The 26,116-nt window shown below is 32.9% G+C and overlaps 3 protein-coding genes across 3 annotated transcripts; all 3 read left to right on the top strand.

Annotated features, from left to right (window-relative positions):
- The first annotated feature begins 4,042 nt into the window (after positions 1-4,042).
- On the top strand, positions 4,043-10,345 carry LOC146909036 (nitrate regulatory gene2 protein-like). The gene is made up of 4 exons (XM_085729713.1): positions 4,043-5,508; positions 5,839-6,023; positions 7,443-7,666; positions 9,297-10,345. Exons 1-4 carry the CDS (start codon positions 4,164-4,166, stop codon positions 10,078-10,080), a joined length of 2,538 nt encoding a protein of 845 aa, XP_085585839.1. The 5' UTR covers positions 4,043-4,163; the 3' UTR covers positions 10,081-10,345.
- Positions 10,346-17,413: 7,068 nt separating this feature from the next.
- On the top strand, positions 17,414-22,775 carry LOC146909035 (serine/threonine-protein kinase D6PKL1-like). The gene is made up of 3 exons (XM_085729781.1): positions 17,414-17,607; positions 18,752-20,202; positions 21,745-22,775. The coding sequence occupies exons 2-3, from the start codon at positions 18,797-18,799 to the stop codon at positions 22,622-22,624; spliced, it is 2,286 nt and encodes a 761-aa protein (XP_085585907.1). The 5' UTR covers positions 17,414-17,607; positions 18,752-18,796; the 3' UTR covers positions 22,625-22,775.
- A 942-nt stretch (positions 22,776-23,717) lies between these two features.
- LOC146909034 (uncharacterized) lies at positions 23,718-24,617 on the top strand. Its single transcript, XM_085729783.1, has one exon. The coding sequence runs from the start codon at positions 23,854-23,856 to the stop codon at positions 24,448-24,450; it is 597 nt and encodes a 198-aa protein (XP_085585909.1). The 5' UTR covers positions 23,718-23,853; the 3' UTR covers positions 24,451-24,617.
- Positions 24,618-26,116: the final 1,499 nt, after the last annotated feature.

The following is a 26,116-nucleotide window of genomic DNA, read 5'->3' as shown; positions in this document are numbered from 1 at the left end:
AAGAGGCTCATGAGGACTAAATAAGTACCATTTTTGTTAAATATAAAAACTAAAAACATTTTTTTTTATAGAAATCTAAAACAAAATTTTCAAAATATCATAGGGATAAAAGATCTAGTTAACCTTAATTTCTAGTATGAAATGAATAAAATATATTGTAAGATAGGAAATTCCACAGCATCCAATAGAGAATGGAGTTATATGATCATGTGGGACTACAGCTTCGAACAGCAAGGCATCTTTTGTTGTATTTGTAATTGCGAACCAATTAGCAAATAGAAAAAAAAGTGTTTTGTAAGATTTGTGGTTGCCATGCAATCATGATAGTGATATAGATTAGTTTCCTTCTTATGTGGGTTGGAGGATTGCTCTAAAGAATTAAGCTATCAGTAACTTTATTCAATAATTTCTTAGCTTTCATTTCACGAGAATTTATTCCATCATCTTATCTTGAAAGAAAATAAATTTGATGATGACCAATTCAAAATCGTGGTCGTGTGTTTTTTTGTTTTTTTTTCCTTCCTTTTTCTTTCCTTTCCTTTTCTTAAAGATTATTTTGTCCTCCTTTTTCTTGGTTTGTTCTAAATGAATAAATAAATTTGTAGCTATAGGAACAAAGATTAAAGATTAATGATCATACATTATTGGGGTAAAATATTAATTATTTTAACTTTTAACGCATAAAATAACCCACTTCAGTTGATCTGGTGATTTTGACTTGAAACCTTATAGTGTATTTCTATCATGGTCTCATGTACCAATTTTGGTAGGCTAGTTTAACTTCTTAAAAAAAAAAAGCTTTTATGCATAGAATATTTTCCTATTTGTCCAACAAAGATTAATCTCAGTCTCTACTCTCTGGTTCATATGAATTTATAATCTTAATCTCAACTAAGGATCATGCCTAATCTTTTCATAATATGGTCATTTGAAATAAAAAAGCAATTTATGATTGGGTTGTGCCTGTTAAGTGTTAACTACTATAATCTAAACTAGATTATTGGCAAGATTTGATGAAAATATTTTATGTATAGTTGACTTTCTCATGCAATGCAATACAAAGCCATCTCTGAATTCCTCTGATAGAAGGCATGGGATGGGCATTCAATAGTCTCAATTTTTTTTTTTGGTACAAAAGAGGAATAGTCTCAAAATTTTATCACTTCTTTGAAAATGTTGTTAGGTTGTTAGTTTAATTCGGTAGAAAATTCAATTTAATTTTCAAAATTAGACACAATTTTGTTACAACCATTATATTAAAATTGTTTATGTGTAGTTTGTCACGAGACTAACTTTGTCATTTTATATGATTTATAAAATAAAAAATTAACTTTGTGACATATCTCAATTGGTAAGGATATCCCATAATATATAGGTGTCGGAATTCGAACTTCCGACACTCCATTTATCTACCTTAAAAGATGGATTTCTAGCCTCTAGACCACTTGACAAAAAAAGAAAAATTGAAAACTACAAAAAGTGAAATTTAGAAATATTAAAATAGTAAAAAAAACTTAATATACAATTATTTTTATATAAATAAATAATTTTTTATATAATTATATCATAATATACTATTATTTTTCCTCCCTAAACATATATATGATAATATAATATTATCTAATTGATTATCGTCATTATGAACCTCAAACGTCTGTTACATTGTAACTATAATCTCTACAAGTATAAAAACTTATTTGAACGTCTCTTTCTCTAGTCAACTTTATTATCAAATGTATCTTTCGTTAGTTAGCATTATTCTCAAATGTGTCTTCTGTTAGTCCATTAAATGATAAAATTACTGAGAAAAGCAACACCAGTATGTTTTGCTTTTTTTCCTTTCTTTTTTGCAATTTTCAATATATCTGAGAAGACATTATGCTCAAACATTTTGAGATCAAATTCATTTATTACTCTATCTAACTTTTTATAAGGTGAGCATTAAAATATGATATGAGCTTATGAGTATGAGTACACAATCGATTAAGGCCAATTAGTAATACTATGGAATGGATATGATTGGTTTATGACTTAGGATTATATGTTGATTATGAGGAACTGAGGGTCAAGTTTCCATGATTCCATGTAAGTGAGGACTAGCATTCATATCTAAGACCATTGCCGCATGTAGAAGGCTGATTTTTTTGTCATATCCATGTGAGGATATTATTATTGATATTATTCTAGCAAAGTTGGAATTCAAACTATAATATAAGCCAAATATATCAGTTATTTAATGAATGTACAAAGTAAATTGTTTCTTATATTAAGAATTGGAGGGAGTACTATGATAGGTGTTCCTAGTCAAATTCAGACTTAATTAACTAATAACATCCGAACTTCACGGGAATTCAATTGACATTTGTGAAGTCTAATAGGAACGTTTGTGGCATCATATATAAGTTGGCCATGTCTTACATGCATTGAGAGCAACATTGGACAAGTTATGATTGACTTGAGAACCATCATAGCGAGGCTGATTGACTTTATATGTACTTGCATGTGTATAGTATATCATTTATTCATTTTAAGTATTCCTAACCTATTTTATGATATAATTGTAATTTTAGCCCCTTTGTTTTCTTTACACTTATATATTTGTCTTGTTTTAGATTAAGTGAAGGAGATATTAGAGCAAGGAGATGGTAGACAATATTTTAATGTATTTACCGTAGACACCAAGGAAATTCCTACGGACAACCTTGAAGATTGAGTAATGTGATGCGGAGGAAAGCGAGTGGGAGTTTGATTTGGGTCAAAAAGATGATGTTAACTAGGAGTGTAACCTACCACTGCATGATGTTTGAATTACTTAGTTCTAGGTAGACTGGAGTAGCGAGGTTCACTCAAAGCCTACTGTTTCACCAAATTTGGGACGTTCATTGAGGGACACACCATGTTACGCCCTTGTTACTCAACCACATATTGTTGGAAAAACTCGAGTTTATTGTCTTTACTTTCAAAACCCTCAAGGAGGGGGATATTGGTTAGCCAGTGCAGATCGTCTAATCAACACTGATATACCCTTCATACATAGAATAAAGGAATAAGGTGAAAGGGGGTCACCTTGTGTCAAACCTCTATTTTCAGATCACCATGCATATGCCCAACATTTTCATATCATAACTAACTTGAACGGAATACACGATCGACTCTACACACTTCTTGTCCTTATTTTGAGAGATTAACTAATCCATTTTTTTAAGATAAAACTGGGTAAAAATAACTAAGAATTTAACCGCGTGGCCTTAGTATGTAATAACAAGAAAAACATAAAAAGCAAAACATCAAATTGGCGGTAACAATCTGCAGCAAAAATTCACTACCAAAAAATCTGCAGTAAAAATAAAATTAGCGGCAATAATCTCTGTATGAAGCTCTAATAATATTTCTTTTTGCCTTAAAGATTTAATATTTTAATTTTAAAATGATTTGACCTGTTCTTTAAAAAAAAAAAAATTAACATGCATGTACCGTGCAATTTTTTTTTTACAGATACCTAATTAAATCACTTTAAAATGTCACTCTTATAGACTTGTTTTTAAAATTTGTCAACAAATTATGTAAGGTTATTTTTTTGTCACTTTTCCCATAGGAGGAGGTTTGAAACTTTTGAAATAAAATAAAAATGAAACAGAAAATGATTACACCGTTGAAAGAATAATATTAAGAGTAATGATATTTTGACATCCATTTGATGACAACTTTGTTGACAACCTTGTTTTGCTCACTTCTTATTGGTCAAAAACAATGGAGAGAGAAAAAGGAAGAGAGATGATAACAACATCATGTGAGTATGAGAGAGAAAGTTGTCCAAAAGTTGTCAAAAAATGGTTGTCAAAATATCATTTCTCTAATATTAATTCTCCATTCATCCACCATCATGACAACGTTTTATTCATGACAATAACTAAATAAATAAATCCACCAAATACAAAGAAAACAAAAAGTGGAAGAAAAAGAGAAGAAAAGAAGAAGAAAGCAACTAGGACATTGGCACTTGGTAGATAGTAAAACGCACAAAACCAACACACTCAAACTCAAACTCAAAAAACACTTCACAAACATCAGTACCATGCACCTTCTTTCACTTCCTCCTTAAAACGAAAACACCCACGCGCGGTAACGTAAACACCCACGCGCCACCGTTTATATTACTTCCAATGGGTTGCGCAGCTTCCAAGCTAGAAAACGAAGACACAGTGCGACGCTGCAAAGACCGTCGCCGTCTCATGAAAGAAGCTGTCTACGCTCGTCACCACCTCGCCGCTGCTCACTCCGACTACTGCCGTTCCCTCCGCCTCACCGGCACCGCCCTCTCCACTTTCGCCTCCGGTGAACCTCTCTCCGTTTCTGATAACACTCCCGCCGTTTTCATCAACCATAAAACCACCACCACCCCAACAACCACTACCACCACCTTTCACCACCCACCGCCACCGCAACCTAAACCTCAACCACCACCACCGTCTTCCTTCCATCGTCCTCCTCCACCGGCGTCACCCACAATAGCATCCTCAAAACTCCCTCATATCCTCTCTGCATCAAGTACTCCTTCCACTAACCACCAACCTCACCACCCTCACCACCAACAACGCCGCCGTAAACCACCGCCCCCAAAACTACCTCACATTCTCTCCGATTCAAGTCCTTGTTCTACTCCAAGAAGCGATAACTATGCTTCGAATTTCTTTCCTACAGCACATTCTACATACTCTTCTACACCTTCTCAAACTTCCTCCGTTTGGAACTGGGAAAATTTCTACCCTCCTCCACCACCACCACCTGGTTCTGATTACTTCGACAGAGAACATGAACATGAACGTGAAAATGAAGATTCTATTTCACAGTTCTCTTTTAAGTCAAGAAACAGTGATGTTTCATATTCCCGACAACAACCTCAACAGCAACAAAAACAACCTCAAACAAAGACAGAAGCATATCAACATCAACAACAACAACAACAACGATATGTTAATCCAACATCACATGAAGTTGAAGGATTTGATTCTGAGAGATCAGAATATGATTATTTCAATGAAAAATTAGCTATGGTTGAGAAGAATCATATTCATGGTCATGGTCATGGTCATTTGGAGGAACAAACTGAGACTGAGAGAGAGGAAGTTGAGTGTAGTGAATGGGGAGATCATTACAGTACAACAACATCTTCTGAGGATGATGAAGAGGAAGAAGAAGTAGAAGAAGATGATGGGGTTGATGGTGATGTTGAGTCAAGGTCTGAGATTGGGACTAGGTCGAATTTCGGATCATCGTCTGCTGCGAAAGGATATGTAGCGACGGTGGGGAAATCGGAGGATTTGGCGTCGTCGTCCACGGGTGAAGGGGTGATGGACATGAAGATGGTGGTGAGGCATAGAGATTTGAAGGAGATTGTGGATTCAATTAAGGAGAATTTTGATAAAGCTGCTGTTGCTGGAGATCAGGTTTCTGACATGCTTGAGATTAGTAAAGCTCAGCTTGATCGAAGTTTTAGGCAATTGAGGAGTGAGTACCAATCTTCAACTTTGTTCATTCTATTAATTTATTCATGTTTCATTGATTACAATTCATTCTCACTTTAAAGTTTTATGGTGTTTGATTTGATTCTTAAGAAATTCTATGCAAATTTTGATTTATGTTTTTAGTATTTATGTTTGATATGTGAAAGAATTTGATTTGGACTCTAATTTTTTCAGACATTTTGTGTCAAGTTGTTTCTGGGCCAGATAAAAATAATTGCTTTTATTGTTTTTAACAACCAAATAATGCTTTGGAAATTATGGGTAGGTTTGGATAGAGTAGAGTTGAATCTGACTATTTGATTTTTGTTTGCAGAAACTGTGTATCACTCAAATAGCTTATTGAGCAGCCTGAGCTCAACTTGGACCTCAAAACCGCCGTTGGCAGTTAAGTACCGGCTCGACGCCGCTTCATTGGATGAACCGGGCGGTCTAAAGAGTCTTTGCTCCAGTTTAGAACGGCTTTTGGCTTGGGAGAAAAAGCTCTATGAAGAAGTTAAGGTAATGATTATTTGCTTAATATCCAAGTCTTTTTCTTTGTTATTTTGAAGAATGTTTGTGTTCTTCCCTCTTTAGAAAATTAAACTATATTAAATTTTTTGAGATAATGAATAAGTGAAGGAAATGAAAATGAAATGAGTGAAGCTATGCAGTGTAGTGTAGTGTAGAGTGATGTTGGACTTTGGTAGCGTAAGGTCACCGCAGTATTTGACTGTTTATTTAGTGTGAAAATGACCTCCTCCTCCTCCTCCTTTCCCTTTTTTTCTTGCCTTGTGTATTGACCAAAATAGCCCCTAATGTTGGGTTGGGACCAACCGGCCAAACTTTTTTATTCTGGATTTATTTTATAATAATGCTAGATATGTATAATATAACTTAATGTCTTTTCACATCTACTTAGTTTCATCATTTCATTATTGTTAGATCCACCTACTTGTCTTGTATACCTATACACTCAAATTCCCTCCCTTAAGAAATAGTAATTGTTGTTGAAGATTATGCATAAGGATTGACAAAGTTAGTAAATATTATCAATTTATAGAAAAGTGTAAGTTCATTTGACTTTACTATTTTCTTATTCATTTTGGTGGAAATACTAAATAGCAATAAAATAGGACAAGACTGAAAAAACACAATCATAAATTTGAGCAAATTATCACTAATGATGTGCACAAACTTTCAGCCTTATTCTGCGCATATAAATCGCGGAGTAATTTTTAGTTAGGCTAAGTTTAGTATAATCATTATTGTACATGTATTAGGTTATGCAAAAATGGTAAAATTGTATTTATCTTATGTGAAATAATGATTTGAGTGACCATGAATGAAGATAAATGACAGTTAAAACAATGATAACATTAGTATAAATCACGACATCTTGCTCGTGTTAGTATTAGTTATGTGTTCTTGAATATTGATAAATCATTGTGTGTGAAATGATTGAATACGATACTGTCACCCATACCATATCTCGAATGAGACAAACTAGTTTTTTTTGACTCAAAGGGAAAATAGCAATTAAGAAGTGAAGAACAAGACAAAGCAATAAACTGATTAGGACTCATCCAATTTCTTCAAATGTTGTCCAACATGTGATTGATATTCAATATAAATGGGGTCTTATAATTGGTTGTTGATGAAGGGCAAAATATTTCTCTGGTATATATGGTTATAGTTACCAAAAAAAGCAGGTTGCTTTCCGACATACCACACCAAAAGGAAAAACTATTGCCTAGGATAATGATTACAAATGCTTGAAGTCACATAAATGACGTGTCCAACTTAGCTTCCTTTTTACCAAACTGAAATTATGTGGTTCCGTTGCAGTGTTGCTTTTATTTTAGCTTAACGCCTAAAACCATATGATTTGCGAACGAGGTATGTATGCTAACACATTTTACAAATTGTTCTTTAATGTAGTCTAGAGAAGGTGTGAAGATTGAACATGAAAAGAAATTATCAGCCTTGCAGAGTCAGGAATACAAAGGAGACGATGAAGCAAAGATATTCAAAACTAAGTCTGCCATAAATAGGTTGCAGTCGCTAATTGTTGTTACATCACAAGCCGTGTCTACCACCTCGACCGCTATTATTGGCCTTAGAGACTCTGATCTTGTTCCTCAGCTTGTTGAGCTCTGTCATGGGTACGTACGCCTCTTATGCGATTACTTTACTGCATTGTTTTATTTAGGGGACTGATAAATAATTAAGTTCCTGTATAATAGGATGAAAGACATGTTTGGATTGACTTATTTGAACTTACCTAGTTGTATAAACACTCGTAAGACTGTTTGGGAGAGTTTATAGAAGCAACTAATGACATCTCTAGGATAGTTTATAAAAACAACTTATAACTTATATGAAACCAGTTTCTTCAAAAAAAACTTATATGAAACCAGTTTAACTTTATTTAATCTTTTGTTATAGAAATAGCTTATACATAAGCACTTAGATGATAAGCACTTGATTAAGTTGTTTATCCAAACAGGCCCTAAACCATTTAATCATTATTATAAGAAACTGTGGTGATCAACATTCTTCTAGTTTGAAAACAATTCAGGCATATGGGAGCCCACTAAACAGTTACCTCTACTACTTTAAATGAATGAACTTTAATTGATTCATGGGGGCCCCAAAATTTTCAATAATATTGGACTGAAAGAAATCCTGTCTATTTGATCTTGCTGTCTCCCTTTATGAACTAACTGATTTTGAGACTTTATGTTACCCTTATTTAGGATCATACTGTTGCTTGCTACTAAGATATTTATGGTTGAATGGTGGAATGCGATGATTTTTAGATGTAAATAACTAGTAACAATGCATTTGAAAGACCGTTAACTGAAAATTATCTAGTATCATGTGCATTGCACGGTATTTTTAAAACCTAAACATATAAATAGTTACCAAGAGTTGACGTTAATAACTAAGAAATCCTTGCTATTGAAGTAGTGTGGCACATTTAAAAGGAGAGTAGATTAGGAGAAATTCTCAATCTCAAGATTGAGGACTTAAATTTTTAATATGTTATAAAGGTTGGTAATTTTTTCAAAGTCTTGTTTTCCCTCACTTATATAGTGTTAAAGAATATTTTGGGTGGTAGATGAAAATATTATGGCTTACCTCTCTCATATGCGTACCTGCCTCATAAGCAGTGTAATGGCATGTGCCTCTAGGTACCAAACTGTCCAACTGTTATTTCCTTTTATATTCAAATCCTGGGCCACCACTGCACCTGTCAAAATGTTATTTTGTCTCCTTTGGCTCTATTTCAACAAAATAATTTATTCATGGGTTAGGTTAGGTAGTATGTTAAACTAAGTAACTACGGTACAAAACACTCATTACATGTTTCTTAACTATTTGCCTGGTTGCTATAAATTTAATAAAATAGATCAATTATTTCTGTTACTGTTATTCATTTGTTTATGATGGAGCATTTTGCTTGCTATTGGTTATGTAATGTATTTGTAATTTACTTTTATAAAGTTTTGATCAGTTGGAATATGCCACTCATTAGGTTTTTATAAAATCATGATTCTGGTAATGCACTGTTGTAATATACATAGATCTTGCATGTTAAATTCCACAAAATCCAAACTAGCATGTGTTTTTGATCTACTGATTGATATTTTTATTTACTTGGAAAGTATACTATAATTTTTAAACATTTTAATGTTTACGAATTAAATTTTACGAGATTGTAATGCAATTATTTATTTATGTCATGTATTCTCTTCTTATGTTTGTGAATTTGTAATATGATAAATGTAGAATGATGTACATGTGGAGATCAATGCATCAGTACCATGAAGTCCAAAGCAACATAGTGCAGCAAGTCCGCGGCCTCGTGAATAGATCAGGAGGTGAATCAACTTCTGAACTGCACAGGCAGGCTACTCGTGACCTTGAATCAGCTGTCTCGGCTTGGCACTCCAGTTTTTGTCGCCTCATAAAATTTCAACGGGACTTCATTCTCTCCCTACACGGCTGGTTTAAGCTTAGCCTTATGCCAGTCGATAATGATAACAACAACAACAGGATGGAACACTCCGACGCATACATGTTTTTTGATGATTGGAAACTTGCACTTGACCGTGTCCCCGACACAGTTGCGTCTGAAGCAATCAAGAGCTTTATCAATGTTGTCCATGTTATATCTTCCAAGCAAGCTGAAGAGCTCAAGATAAAGAAGCGAACCGAAAATGCTTCAAAGGAACTCGAGAGAAAGGCTTCGTCCGTACGGAATTTAGAAAGAAAGTTTTACAGCTCGTATTCTATGGTAGGGATTGGCATTCCTGACACTGGACCTGATAACGGACAAGGACTGGATGCACGCGATCCACTTGCTGAGAAAAAGATGGAACTAGCAACCTGCCAAAGACGTGTTGAAGATGAAATGACGAAGCATTCAAAAGCTGTAGAGGTAACAAGAGCAATGACACTCAACAATCTACAGACAGGTTTGCCTGGAGTCTTTCAGGCATTGACCAGTTTTTCTTCATTGTTCACCGAGGCTCTTGATTCGGTGTGTACTCGTTCATATGCAATCAAGTAGGTATAATATATTATAATTTATTTGTTATATGCTTGGAATCAAAGTTCTTTTTTATAAGGGCTGGGAATTTTTTTGGCGGCAAGCTCTTATTGCTCGTACTATTTCGAGTTATTATATTTTGAAATGTAAATATGAAGAATTTTGTGGCTCTCCACTTATTTTGTTGGGAAAAGGGAATTTTCTTATTGTACAGGAAAATTTCTTGGTTTATTGTATCAGAGAATTGCAAATTTCAATATATCAATAAATTATAATTTATAGGCAATTTGATTTCAGATTTCATTATCACTTTTTGCTTATTAATATCATGTAATCATATTCCCACACTAATAGTAAAGTATTTAATTTTTTGTATCATTGTAAGTTGATATACAAACACTACTATGTTTGGACGAGATTACCATATTTCATTGTTTATAAGGGTTTGTTGAGTTGACTAATTTAATCTTATCTATTGGCATAAACACTCATGAGACTCTTTGAGAGAGTTTATGGAATTAACTTTTGACATAATTTTATGTTTTATTATTATGAAACTAGATTATATAAAAACACTTACATTATAACTGCTTAATTAAGCTGTTTATCAAAACATGCCTAATTCTGTTATGTGTGCACTAAATAGTTTAGAATGTTACCAACATGAAGCAAAATGGTAGGGTCAGATGAGTCAGACTATGTAAGATGTTTTCACAAACATCCAATTTCTGTTATTTTCACTTACTGAAAAAAGAAGCTATTGTGCTCCTTTAATTGAGGGTGACAGCTAATGTGGGCACGAATGGATTCAATTCAACAAGCCTTACAATTGAAAGTAGAAAGTTTCCACATTGCACATGGTATATGGAAGATTTGATATGTACATTGTGCAAGTTGCAAAGTTGTAGTATTTATTTTATATACTGTTACATTTATTTATTATAAAGTCTTCTAAAAAAAACATTTATTATAAAGTTTTTATACAATTGGAAATGTGGTCCTCTATCACATCACATAGTCAATCTTCATCTGGAAACTGTTATCACTTACAATTTAGATACAGATTTGGTATTATCACTGCCTTATTTATAGCTAGTAATTTTTGTTTCTTCTGAGCTAACACTTGAATGCTGAACTATATATGTCATATAGGGTATAGTGACAGGTTGTATTTTATACCAGATTTAATGAGTTCAATTTCAAGTACCGACAGTTGAAATAGAAATCTATGTTTTGTTATAATAATACTGGTAGAGATACCTGTTCCAGCACAGGGTCTATAATTTAATTTTAGTGACATTTAAAATTTTGTATAGTTGAAGAGTAATATCTAATTAAAATTGGCAAAAAAAAAAAAAAGCTTTACTGCATGTGAAATTATTATTCCTTTTGACATGCAAGTATAAAATAAATGTATTACTATGGAACATTTTGTCTTAAAATAATTCTATACAACTTGTAAATTTTCTCTTAAGTTGAATATTGGATCTACACATATTAAGTTATTTTTCATAAGCTCTCATATTGTTCAATTTATATGATTGCATCTGGGCTAACAAAGGTTTCCAGGGTGAGTAACATTCTTCACATGTTGGCAATTTAATGTTCTTCTACACAACAATCAAACCGTCATTTTGTTTTGGTAAACAAAGGTTTATCTCTTGAGAAGATTAATTTCGACGAAGATTAATTTCTCGAGGTAATTGAAATTTTTCCAACAAGCTAACCCCTTCCAAGATATATTTTTCTATGCACCATAACACCGATCAGACCAAATAATTAAGAGACTCAACTATCTACTGTTTGTGTTACACCATGTTGGTACCAAACTATAATTTATACATACTGAATTAGAAAGAAAAGAAAAATACCATGCTACAATTCATCGCCTCAAATTTTGGGTTCATCGTGTATTACACTTGTTATGGTCCCTTCTTTTTTACTCAACCTTCAACATATTATTATGGTCATGGAGAATAATTTTGATTACACCGTCGTTCAATCACAATAGTTATTGTTGAACATGGAAGTTAGTAGGTGGTTTGGTTAATAGCTCTCAATAATGATTCTCTTTTCTTCAAACAATTACATTAAAGAAGAAATTTTATCCTTCGACAATGAGCACCTTAACTCCTCAAAAGAGTGTCAAGTACAAATATTTTGAGGGTTTTTGAGAACTACTAAGTTAAGAAAAATACAAGTAAAATGAATTGCAGATAGACAAAGATAAAATGCGAGTAAATGTATCTAAAGCAAAATTCACAAGTGGTATTTATAGACAATGAGACAACACGTAGTTTTATTAGTCATGAATGTGGCATAAAAAGATTATCTCCGACTACTGTTATTTGATTAAACTCGTTGCTAATGAGTGTTTCTGACAAAGTGTCCCCTTATTTTGTGACGTTTTCAAGTATCTAATCCATGCAATATTCTTTCTCTGATCATGCTCACTAGATTATAGCTCCTGATTTCTTTGATCATAACTCTAATTACCTTGAGCTAAAAGCGTGAAACATGATTCTTTAAGGTCATATTGTTAGCTCCATGTATTTAAATCAACTCTGACACCCCCACGACCTTCGTGAGACACTCTGAATCTGAGAAGATTCTACTAACTCGTGTTGGCTATATCTAGTTCAAATGATCCTTTATCCAACTATATGAGCATCGACTAACCCTTTACTCCATTGTTCAGCGAACACTTTAGATTATTTTTAGGTGTAAACAAATATAATGAAGGTTAAATTTTTGTAACAATAGAATTATCATCATTGTCTAATACTATAAAAATTCTTTCTGATTTAAATCCATTATTTATGATAGGAAATTTGTTGGATTCTTTTTTTTTTAAAAATGATTTTCCATCTTAATTTGATAATAAAAAAAGAATAAAATGTCAATTTAGTCCTTAACAAATTTGGAAGTCCAAATTCAAACCTTATAAATTTGATGGCTTTTTTTTGGATGCATTCTTCAGAACGGTTGTTTGGGTGAGAAAAAAAAAACTCAATAGTTGGTAAAAAAATGTACTAGATTACTATTCGCACCCAAGAGTCCACCTTTGGGTGTGAATAGTAATCCAGTACATTTTTCTTCTTCTTCATTCAATGCAAGTGTGGAACAAGGTTTTTCGTAATGGGCCTAAACTTTGTATGGGTCAAACTTATTAGTTACTTTCTAAGATTGCTCTTTAGACGCTATCAATTGCTTAGAACAATATAACATACGCCAAACAATAATTAATTGTCATTCATGAAATTTTGTAATCCTTTCTTTAAATTTTTTTAAAAATACCCTCCAAATATTTTATAATTTTCTTCTAGAAATCTCACGCCTCATTACAACTTCCAGGAGAAAATTAAAAAGAAAAAAAAGCTAGTTAAGGATTGGCATGGGGCATTATGGGGGCTTTTTATTTATTTGTTTATTTTTATGCCATGATATGAAGTTTCCATTACCGTTTAGACCTGACTATTCTCAGTCGAGGAATCTATGAGGCACAAAAGGTGAGTTATCTTCTCTCAACCAAAATTTTTTCATACGCATGAGTCAAAAATCGAACTCCTGACCACATACTTAAGGAGTTTAAGTCCTTTATCACTTGAACCAATGTATTGTTGATTTATGGGGCTTTTATTTTAGTTTTTTTTTTTAAAATCACTTTTGTTATTTTTAAGTGTTTGTTTAGGATTTAAAAAAAAAAAAAATCATCTTTGATCATAAATTGAAAACTATTAGGGTTAGCTTTTTCAAAATTCTATTTTCTTTTTAAAAAACAAGGAGGTAAAACATGAAGTAGTTAAAATTATTATCATTTTTTAAAAAAAAAGATTTCTATGGGTATTAAACAAAGTGAAATATCTTCAACTCCTGGCTGTGGAATTTTTTTCATTCTTTTATGTTACTCCCTCCGTTTCAAAATGAGTGTCGCTTTAGCCAAAAAAATTTGTTTCAAAATGAGTGTCGCTTTCAATTTCCAATGCAATAATAACTTTTTCTTTTCAATTGTATCCTCCAATTAATATTCTGCACACTACTTCCAAAGTATTGCTTTTAAAGCTAACCAATAGTTAATAAGGATAATTTGGTAAAATAACCATTCTTTTTCTCTTAATCATTGCATTTCTTAATATGTGTGTAAACACCTAAAACGACACTCATTTTGAAACGGAGGGAGTAATTTTTTATTGATAAAAAAAGTAAACAAACATAAATATTTTGGTTTTTTTTCTTAGATCTTAAGGAAAAAACTTTTAGATTTCTTTAACACAAAATCTATTTTTTTAAAGTTAAAACAAACACACCCTATAATTTTAGGAGAAAATTAAGAAAATTATAAAGTACTGCGGCGAGGGGGTAATTGTGTCGATAATTGGGGAAATGAGTAATTTGGAATTTTTCCTTTTGACCTAATTTTTTATATTTATTTTTATAAATGAGGCTGAACTACGTTAACCAGGGGCGGATCTAGACATTTGATATTGGTGTGGCAAAACTTTCAAAGCAACTATATATATTAACCAAATAGACCATTGACACTTTAAAACAATATAGCAAAATGGTTTGGGTGAGAGCATTTTAACATGGTGTTACAGGTTCGATTATGTAAGCGACTTATATTATATATATATAATTATTTAAGAAGTATATGAAAAAAAATGGGAAATAATCTGGTGTGGCAACTGCCACACCATGTTTCACAGTGGATCCGCCCCTGACGTTAACTTAAAAGCTGAGAATTGTCCTCGTGAGCTTAGCTCAACTGGTAAGGACAATGCATTATATATGTAAGGTCCGGGGTTCAAATCCCGACAACCAAAAAAAAAAAAAGCTGAGAATTAGAACATTCAAAATCACACACTACAAGGGAATCTATGTAGGGAAACATAATCAACAATTGAATTAGTAAAAGGAGTAGATTAACCACATTGAGCAATTGTTGGACACATCATCCGTCTCTCTAGATGAAAAACAAATGGAACTAGTCCAATCTAGCTAAGGAATCAAACGTATATTTTTTAAAACAAACAACTTTTAACTTCCAATAAATTGACACACATTTGAAGATATTTTTTTTAATTCCAGTGTGTCCTTTAATTAATGTTATGTATACGCACACACATGGTAGAAGATATATCATCTAATTTCAACACAAAACATGTTGAGACGTGGGTCATAAGGGGAACCTAAAATGTCTAGGTGATTACTATATTGGGTTGGAATGTATTAAAATGATTGCTCTGAGCTTAATATAAAATTAAAATTTATCCGCTCATGATCCACAAGAGTTGATTTTAACAAGATGACTGCCTTTGTTTACATTCTTCTCAAACTAGACTTATCATAGAGGTTTTAAATTCTTTATGCTTGGCTTCTGGAATGAAAATTAACATCCAAAGGTTAAAGTTCTTGAAATCTAAGAATGTTTCAAGAGCAAGGGTGACTCATTTTGGGGCATCATGAGTTCTAGCACACTTTTGATGCTTATAACTTAAATGATCGCATATTATATTTAATATAGATTTTATGTTATCCTTTAGATCAATAAAAAGCTAGCTGGTTGGAAAGGAAAACTTATGAACATGGATGGTAAAATGATTTTGTTAAGTCAATGTTGGTCTTAAGATTTTTTGTGTACTTCAACGAATCAATAAAATTGTGTCTTGTTAATTATTCAAAAGTCTTTCTTCTTGCATTTTTTGTTGTAAAAGATTAATTAATTTCTTGCCATGCTTACTATCAATACACAGTACAAACACCTAGTGTAATGAATTCTACATCAAACTATGCTTTTTAATCTAAGACACAAAATGTATGTTTGATTTCATTTTTGGAGAAGTCAAAATTAATTCTAGAGGTGAAGAATTGATTTTCACATGTTTAGTTGCTTTCAAATAAAATTAATTCTAGAGGTGGATAATTGATTTTCACATGTTTAATTGCTTTCAAATAAAATTAATTTTGACTCTAAAATTGATTCTACTCAAACATATAATTTATAACTTTTGATTCTAAAATTAATATTTCTGTTGAAATTTAATGCTCAACTCATTTTTATATAAATGCACTCAAACACAACTCAACTTTATCTTCAATTGATTTTTAGATATAATCAATTTTATAAAATCAATTTATTCAAAATCAAATGTCACCTCAAAACTACACATACCCTTAACCTTGAAAAATGTCAATTCCCAATCTTTCAATAGGAGATTCCTCGCCCTTCATGTTCTATCCAACATGCATTTTAGAAAAATTCTATAATACTTATTTACATAAGATTGATTTATTAAACAACATTACACATTGCATCAATTTTAATTATTCTTAATCAACATCATATCATAATCAAATACATTTACAAAAGAAAACAAAAAGAAATTGGCTCACTTACTAGCCCTAAAATAAGGTAGAGGGTTACCTCTTCACGTTTTTCATTGACGGGTTAGCAATAGGTTTGGAGCATGTGAGCCCTTGCTTGGCTGCTCACGCTTTACCATCACCTAAGTCCTAAAGGCTAAAACTATGGAAATAATAATAACTCAAACAACCGATTTTTCCTTTTTATGGAAAACTCTAACAAACTTTTTTGTACATATTACCTTTTTTTTTTTTTGAATAATTATACACTTTACAACTATTTCTATACTATTATTATGTATTGCTAAAAAAAAAATACTATTATTATGTAAGTGTTATATTAAATAATTTCACTTTAGGAAAAACCTAAATAAGAGAAAGAGACAATTACACATTTTTTGTTAGTAACTCTCTAGTTCTCGAGTGAAAGGAGTATTGATAATCTGTAGTTCGGTCGTCTAAAGATAAGTAAAGCCTAGTTAATAACTGTTCCACCGAGAAATCAAATTCAAATTCTTCTAAACAATTTGTCATTGGTGAAACTTAGTGATCACTTGGTCTCAATTGCTTGGTTTTATTAAACATTAACATAATTCATTCATAGTCTATCTTCTTCGAGAGATAGATACAAGTAAAAATTAATCTAATCCATTTATTAAAATGAGACTAACTAATCTTTCACTTACGTCTACTTTTATTCCAAAAGATAACATATAAAGAAAATTATTATAAGATGTATAAATATCATTATTATAAGATGGTCGTACAAATATCATCGATATTCATGAAAATCAGATCCTTGAAAATGGGTGGGAGAGTTGAGTTGCAATTGCAAATACAATGACACTCACTTTTGTGTGTTGTTTCATTCATATTCACATTTTGAGTCCCACCACGGCACCATCTTTGAAAAGCAATGTACCTCAAAGAAGGAACATAATGGGACCCACATTCTCTCTATTTTGTCCCACAACCACAACTATCATCATTCATTCAAATCAAAACAAAATAGAAAAGAGTGAAAGCAAAAAAGCAAAACATTACTACTACTAGTGTACTATCATATCCTTCTTCATACTTTGTTTTTCTTGTTTGTTTCACACCTTCAAACTCTGGTGGATGATGCTATGAGTTGAGGTTTTCAAAACACAGCAATACCCATTATTTATCTTCTTCATTTCAATGGTGGGTCTTTTCTCTTTTACTTCTTCTTATTACATGCTTTATTTGTTTGTTTCTCTGTAGCACCGATACTTCTGATCAAAGTTGTGTATGGTGTCAGATAGTTAAACACCGACATATATGATTACATTCAATTATTTCATTTTTCTTAAATTACTAGTGGTGTCGACGTGTCTGTGTTGTGTCTGTGTCTATGTCAGTGCTTCATAGGTTTGTTTGTGCTTGTTATTTTCCTTTTGGGTGCCTAGATCTCTCTTTGATTAACTTTTTTTGTTTTGTTTTGTTATGGCAGTTATTTTTTTATTTTCTTTGAAGTGTTTTAGGTGATATTTTTGCAATGGTAATGGAAGATAATGTAGTGAATTTTGCATGATGACATTTCCTGATTTTGCAGGCTCTTATAGCCTTTTTTTTATTAGGGTTCTTATTCTTGTTTCTTTATATTCTGTATGTTTCTTATTTCCTTAAAAGTGGAGGATTATTGCTCAAAGGTTGATGGGTCAGTGAGGTTTTGATTATGCTAAAGCTGAATTATACATTTCACCATTTCATAACATATGCTATGATTACCTGTGTTTTTCTAATTTCCATCAACTTGTATAATTTGAGCTCCTTTGTATCTTGAGCTTTATCAGTATTGGGAAATAGATTTACACAAGGCTTGTGGTTGATGGTGTCTATGATTTCTGATGTTTCTAGCTCTTAATTAAGTGTTCTATATCTTTCATTTCTATGTTGACTAATTTATAAAGGTGTTTGTGCTTTCAGAAGCCACACTGCTAAGAAAAGTATGGCTTCTTGTTTGTTTCATTCGCTATTCTTTTTAGAGTGAAGACTCAATGTGGTCTGTGACAATTTACACGTGACCCAATTTAGTCCCGGACTCATTATAACAGGACTAATTTGTCCTCAATTTTAAAATGTCAGAGACTAGTTTGGTATTATTTTTTGTCGGGGACTAAATTAGGCCGCGTGGAAACTGTCAAGGACCAAATTGGGTCTTCACCATTCTTTTTACGTTAGCTTTTGATGAAATTGCTCATGCCTTTGATGAAACTTCTTGTGTTAGCTAGTTACAAGTATATTTGACTCATAATTGTTTGAATTACATCTTGTTGATTATTGATAATTGGTTATTTATTTGCAGGAACATTAAGTAGTTTTTATTTGATTATATGTAATATATTGAGACATGGAAAGGGTTGCAGAGACAAAGGTACTTCCTCGGACCTTGCCAGTTCTGGTTGAGGTATCTGATGCACACAAAGCTGTAATAAGAGAAGCTGGTCAGAGACTAACGGGGGAGGATGTTTCATGTGCCCGTGCGGTTTCAGCAAGAGAATTGAATCAGTTTTCAAAAGCACAGGATGGCCCTATGACACTCCTGGCCTCCAGTAGAGAAGTGGCTCAGTTGTCAAATGCAAGAATTCTTTTGGTAAGAGAAGATACAGGATTCAATACGCGATCTTCTCAAAAACTTGTCTCGGCTGCACCTACAAGAACACCAAAAGGAAAAGCCTCTTTTCCAGACCACAAAGAACTCTTGCCTGATATCGAGATGTTGAAAAGCAGCAGTGATTCTTTTGGGGAAACTGATCCAAGTTCATTTGCTGGTGCTAGTCATCCCCCAGAACCTATCGATACTGATCTCATGAGAACGGTTTATGTACCAATAGGTCAGAACAAATCTGAGGCTGGATGCATAACGAAGAGCACGTCCTTAAAGGGTCCTTTCCTAGAAGATCTTTCGATTCGTAATCTCACTAAGAAACCAATCCTAGCTGTTGTTTCTCCTGCAGAAAGTATGGCTGAAGAATCAAATGACATGCGGAACTCAGCCTTACCGTTTTCAGGCGCTCGTGCATCGCAGAATACCGAGAACTGTCTACTTCCCCCGGGTTCTGAGGAGAACGATTGCGTTTGGGATTCTTCTTTGCCTCCAAGTGGAAATGTCAGTCCACACAGTAGCGTTGATAGTACCAGTGTTGTGAGAACAATGAGCATTGCCAATAGTTGTGCGAGTACATATCGCAGCGATGCATTGACTAGTGATGGCATGCTTAGTATAGACAAAAATTGTGATAGTATTAAAGGAAATGTTAGAGGGGATTCACTTGAGAGTGCAAAAACTAGTGCTAGTCGAGCAAGTGATAGCAGTGGCCTCAGCGATGACAGCAACTGGAGTAACATCACTGCTAGTGCCAGTAAACCACATAAAGGAAATGACCCTAGGTGGAAGGCTATCCTTGCTGTCCGAGCACGGGATGGAAATTTGGGCATGAGTCATTTTAAGTTACTCAGACGACTTGGTTGTGGTGATATTGGAAGCGTGTATCTCTCTGAGTTGAGTGCAACTCGGTGTTATTTTGCAATGAAAGTTATGGACAAGGCATCCCTATCTGCCAGAAAGAAGCTGATTAGAGCGCAGACAGAAAGGGAGATATTGCAGTTGCTGGACCATCCATTTCTACCTATGCTGTATACACATTTTGAGACCGACAGATTCTCATGTTTGGTAATGGAGTATTGTCCGGGCGGAGATCTGCATGCTTTAAGGCAACGGCAACCAGGGAAACATTTCTCAGAGTATGCTGCACGGTATGTTCGTCTGTACAAACATACAAAACTGTTTGTTAATTGCTTTGAATGCTTTCCATCACAAAAATTTGGTTGTTGTGAATCATGTTTTCATTTTCCATACGTTTTCAATTTTGAAGATTTGTTAGGCTTTAAAAGAAAATAAACCAAAGAGGGAAGTGTGATGTTTAATTGAGTTGCTTTTATGATTTCTCACATAGGCAAAATTTCTTAATCTGTTACACCTCAAATAGACACTAAATATTACAAGCATGAGTTATTTTCATTAACCATTAAGAAGTAGATGAACATTGTTTTCTAATTACTGATTTCTTTAATGCCTTGCATTGATGAGACTTGTATGTTTTGACAATAGGCAAATGCAAAGCTGTTTTGATTTTATGTTTCCTGTGATTCCTTCTCAAAATTAGCGATTGAATAACAAATCTCTGTTGATTAATGACCACTTTACAAGAATGGAAGATAATGAAATTGTACCTTACTTTCATTTTGTTGCAATTTACGCATAGAGGTTTGAACCTACATATAGCTTCTTACCAAAGGAATGATTCCGACTGATATGTGTATGCATTTAGTAGCTTCATTTCATGTGATTGATGCATCCTATTCTCAATCAATGAAGTTAAGAAGATGTCAATATCTATAATAAGAGTTTCCAATGTAGTAAATTTTAGTGGGTCCATCAAAAGTTTAGGGCATGGTTTCCTCTGAAAATATGTAGACTATAACATGAGGAAAAGTACATAAGTGCTTATTTTTCCTTTTTCATCTTGCTTCTGATCTCCTGAAGTGAAAATATCCTATTTTTGGTCCTCCATGCACCTTTACTTTAATTAAATTTAATAGGAAATTAGTGAACAGTGGATCTACAGTATCCTGTCATATAGATATAATAAATCCTTATTATATCTGATTTCCTTGCTGAGTAATAAAATAGTGCTTCACTTATATTTAGTACCTAGTCTTTTGCAGGCTCCATTTCAGCTCTTCAAACTACAACATTTTTTTTTTTTTTTTTTAATTTTTTAGGACCTAGTAAATTCTCATTGCTTTAAGAAGTGTATCTAGCCTAAGTTTATTCTATCAAATGGTTGAAGGTAAGGGCTATGCAAGGATGAAAAGGGAAAAGTAGTTTCCTGATAAAAGAAAAAGGAAAAATTAGTTTCTAAATTGGGTGTGCTGAATAACTGCATATTTTAGTGGTCAAATTTATTAATCAAGACATCTATGAAATCATATGATCTGCTTGTACTAACCAACTTAAATCAAATTCCTTGTCCTCATACAATCATGTAATAATTTATTGGGATTGTAACAATTTTATATGTAGTTGGTTTTATATGGAATGCATGGTTGTTAAAAAAAATCGGGAGTGTTGTTTATTTTGGAAATCTGAAACAGTGGGAAGATGCAGTAATTTATCATTTATATTGATTGTCTTATATATAAATATATATGTTTTCATATTTATGGTGTAGTTTTGAGAAATATACCTTTTCCTTTCATGTGTAGACTAAAATAGCTGACATTTTGTGTATGTAGTTTTTATGCTGCAGAGGTCCTGTTGGCAATTGAATATCTTCACATGCTCGGAGTTGTTTATCGAGACCTTAAACCTGAAAACGTACTAGTCCGAGAAGACGGTCACATAATGCTCTCGGATTTCGACCTTTCTCTTAGGTGCGTTGTTTCACCTACCCTTATCAGAACTCACGATGGCGACCCTTCAAAACGAGCAGGTGCATTCTGTGTCCAGCCTGCTTGTATCGAGCCTACATCAGTATGCATTCAGCCTGCCTGTTTTTTGCCGAAGCTTTTTTCTCAGAAAAATAAGAAGTCACGGAAACCTAAACCTGATCCTGGCCTATCAACTGATTCACTTCCGGAACTTCTTGCTGAGCCTACAACAGCTCGGTCGATGTCCTTCGTTGGTACTCATGAGTATCTCGCCCCTGAAATTATCAAAGGAGAAGGCCATGGAAGTGCAGTTGATTGGTGGACATTTGGAATTTTCTTGCACGAGTTATTGTATGGTAAAACGCCTTTCAAAGGATCAGGAAACCGAGCTACACTGTTCAATGTAGTTGGCCAGCAGCTCAAGTTTCCTGAGTCGCCGGCTACGAGTTATGCAAGCCGTGATCTGATCCGAGGTTTGCTTGCAAAAGAGCCACAGAACCGTCTTGGAGTGAAGAGGGGTGCAACTGAACTCAAACAGCACCCTTTCTTTGAAGGCGTGAACTGGGCGTTGATTAGGTGCAGCACACCACCGGAAATTCCAAGGCCGATGGAAAGTGAACTACCGGCTAAATTTGAAGCCGTTGAAAATACTGTTGGGGTTGGGAGCAATAGTAACAAGATGGTTGGTGGTAATAATGAGATGAAGTCTGGGGGTGGTAAATATCTTGACTTTGAGTTCTTTTAGTTTGGATTCCTTAATCTTCTTTGTACTGTATTTACATTATTATCAGTAAATTTTACTATAGATGAGGTACATTATCATGTATTTAAGTTTAGTCACAACAATATGTGAATCCTTTTCAGTTCGAAAATATAGTTTAGGGTAGTTTTATTAATAGCAGAGTTCATATAGATATCCATGATCTAGTGTCTCCATCCATAATCTAGATTCTTTTCATGAAGTTATTAATTAGTATTTTTTCCATTTTGGCAAGTTTTTTCTGATTTTGTTAGTTTAAGTTGATTTTGTTACACCATTTGGACCCGTCATGAGACTAATCTTTGAGTCGATAACGAAACATCTAAATTTCTACTGAAGGTTGGACTACATTTTAAATGGATTACTTCAAGAATTAAATTCAAGCTCTTTTTTTTTTTTCCTGAGGAAGAGTTGTGTTACCAACTCTCCAAACACTATATTGATAAGGAAAATGCTATTTCTCTAGAAAAATAGCATCAAAAATTTTTCAAGACACAGCTAGCAAGTTTTAATGGCATGATTTATTTGTTCACTTCTTATTTTTCAGTCACACCTCCTTGAATTGTGGCAAATAGTGCATTGTGATTGGCTGTTATTTATTCTTGAAGAATTCTTGATGTTATTTTTGAGATATAGCATTGCTCGATTGATAATGACACTATATTAAATTGCAACTAAATCTAATAACATTATCAATTCAATAGTTTGAGTATTGTTTTCGTTTTTTAAATTGCTGATCATTCTCCTTCTCACCTTTTGTTTATTTAAAAAAAAATGCAGTGAATTCATTACAAACATGTGGCCTTTTTCTGTTTATGTTGGTATTTTAACCAAAACATTAAATTGTAATTTTCTTAGGTGAATTATAGTACACTTATTTGAAATTTTGAATGCAATCATGTGGAGCCAAAAAATTGAATGAAAACAAACATTAGAAACATCAAAGAAGGTTCCAATACATTGGATTTTGTTCATTACGAAATTTCCATGACAAAATGTGTTTTGTCTGTATATGAACCGAAAAATCGTAAATTCTATATATGTATAAATCACCTACATATTCACATTAATTAAACAAAATATGTTCTAATCTCACATATAATCTTCAAATTTTCTGCTTCACTTTTAGAGCAAATTTCTATATTTATTTTTATTCAACAGGGGAGATTATTTTTTTCTTCTTTCAATTGAGCTTTAATCACTTCAAGTGTGTCATGGCAATTCAAGCAACGACACAGAGAACACAAACCAAACCAACAACACCTTCATCAATTTCTGAAACATACCAACCAAAAAAACCTCATGAAAAGCTCTACACTGATTTCAAAATTTACTGGCCCTTTAGCATTCCTTTAACTTCAGAAGCCGCGGCAATCCGCGTCATAAGAAACATCGAAAATCTTGGACTATATTACACACTTTTTGTGTGGATCATACTCTTCATAATCCTCATCCCTCATCACAAAACATCATTGATTCTGTTGGTAATAATGACCTATGTGATAACCATTTACCATTTACTACTAAGAGCATTTCCCAACAATGTTGTCCTACATAGAAGAGTTGATAAAAGGTTTGTATTATTTGTGTTAGTGTTTGCAACAATAGTGCAATTGATTTTGACTGATGCAGGTATTCGTCTTGCAGTTACCTTAGCTTGTGCTGTGCCTTTAGTTTTGGGGCATGCAGTTTTATGGGTTAGTCACTATGTTTTTGAGGTTGAGGATGTTTCTTGTTGTTGTTGTAACAAAGAATTGGCTCCACTAGTTGGTCATAGTGAGTTTGGAGGTGATGGCTTAGAGAATGTTTGATTTTTGTTAGAGATAGTTAGAGATTTGTTAGAATTAGTTGAATATTGTTTAGGGTAGCTACAAGTTTGTTACCTTATGGTCACTATTCGGTTCACTATATAAAGTGATCATACATTCATTGTAATTCTTTTTCATTCTATTAAATCTAAAATCAATATTTTTCTTAATTTATTTTTTTTCATTTCTTGAACTCTTGTGCTTCTCCACAATTTTGGAGTACAATACATTGTCCTCTCCATAAGAACTATTACATTTCTTCTAATGGCCAGAATATCACACAATCTAAGTGTGATTAATAAGAAGGGAGTCGAATGTTTAGATTCATGTTATTGCAAACTAATGCCCACAAACCGAGCTATGCTCATGCGATGAGACACAATACACATGTCCTTTTTTTTTTTTTTGTTGGTGATACACATGTCTTTTAATAATAGTGTATTTATTGTTATTTCAATAACAATGAAAAATCATCAGAGACATAGATGCGTGGAAGATGAAAAAGGATGTAAATTCATTTTGATCTTAAAAAAAAGTTTTCTTGTCATTCTTTTATAAAAAGAAATTTCTTCTCCTTTTAATTCATATTGGTTAAAAATGTTAATATTCTCGTAGTTTTGATACGTGAGATATTCTAAGAAGAGTTAGTTGAATCTTGGAGGATTTTCGTCTTAGGTAAATAAATCCTTGAGAACAGTGTGCCGTCACATGGCATGGATATATATTTTTTTGAAAGAAAATTAAGAATGAACTAAAATAACACTAACCATCTTTTTTGTGGCTCTTATGCTTTGTTTGGATAAGAAGAGAATGTGAATGGAAAAGAGAGAAAATAAAAGGAAAGATTGTTGAAGGAATGAAAGTAGATGAAAAATTAGTAGAAAATGAGAGGATTTTTAAGTTGTCTGGTTAAAGTGAAAGTAAGAGAAAATAAGTGTTTGATTGACAAAATGACTGAACTACCCGTATGTAAAATATAATGCATTTAAAAGTAAATATAAAAATATATTTTTATGACAATGTAATATAAAAATATGTTTATAAGTATACATAATTATATATACATTCATTTTGTTGATGTGAACAGATGGGACTAGGTTGTTTTCGAATCTGATTCAGCTACTCTAGTGCAAGCTCTATCGTCTCTGAGCCATGGTGATTCGGAATTCTATGCTATTGTTTCTAGTATTATTTATCAGTTATCTTTACATTCCAACTTCAAGGTGAAGTTTGTTAGGAGACAAGCGAACATGGTTGCTCATAGTTTAGCTAGGGCGGCCTGTTCTTGAGCTAGTCACCGTATTTTTAATTCTTATCCTTTTTGTGTTGAACATTGGTTGATTAATGATAATAGTTAACTTTGCTTTGGTAAAAAAAAAAAATTATACATACATTCATTATAATTTATATTTATAATGTATGTTTATTACAATATATTTCGTAAAAAGAGTTTATTATAATATAATAAAAGTGTAATATTATATGGGAAAATTACACTCACCTCCCCTTAGGTTTATGAAAATAACACTAACACCCCCTCTAGTTTTAAAACTTACACTAACCTCCCTTAAATTTTCTTTTAATAGACAAACACCTCCCTTACTATTAACACCGTTAGTTTTTTCCGTTAACTTTTTTGTTTAGAATTTTCAATTAACCGTTAATGGGA

Source organism: Medicago sativa, chromosome 7 (assembly GCF_051527215.1).
Source record: "Medicago sativa cultivar Bolivia chromosome 7, Bolivia_mono, whole genome shotgun sequence".
NCBI lineage: Eukaryota > Viridiplantae > Streptophyta > Magnoliopsida > Fabales > Fabaceae > Medicago > Medicago sativa.
The sequence above is the reverse complement of the archived record's forward strand: the minus strand, read 5'-3'. Positions and strand labels throughout refer to the sequence as shown.

Coding starts and splice junctions, on each gene's coding strand:
- LOC146909036 (XM_085729713.1), top strand. CDS start 4,164: ATGGGTTGCGCAGCTTCCAAGCTAGAAAACGAAGACACAGTGCGACGC. Junction 5,509..5,838: donor AAGTTTTAGGCAATTGAGGA/GTGAGTACCAAT, acceptor TTTTGTTTGCAG/AAACTGTGTATCACTCAAAT. Junction 6,024..7,442: donor AGCTCTATGAAGAAGTTAAG/GTAATGATTATT, acceptor TCTTTAATGTAG/TCTAGAGAAGGTGTGAAGAT.
- LOC146909035 (XM_085729781.1), top strand. CDS start 18,797: ATGGAAAGGGTTGCAGAGACAAAGGTACTTCCTCGGACCTTGCCAGTT. Junction 20,203..21,744: donor TTCTCAGAGTATGCTGCACG/GTATGTTCGTCT, acceptor TTGTGTATGTAG/TTTTTATGCTGCAGAGGTCC.
- LOC146909034 (XM_085729783.1), top strand. CDS start 23,854: ATGGCAATTCAAGCAACGACACAGAGAACACAAACCAAACCAACAACA.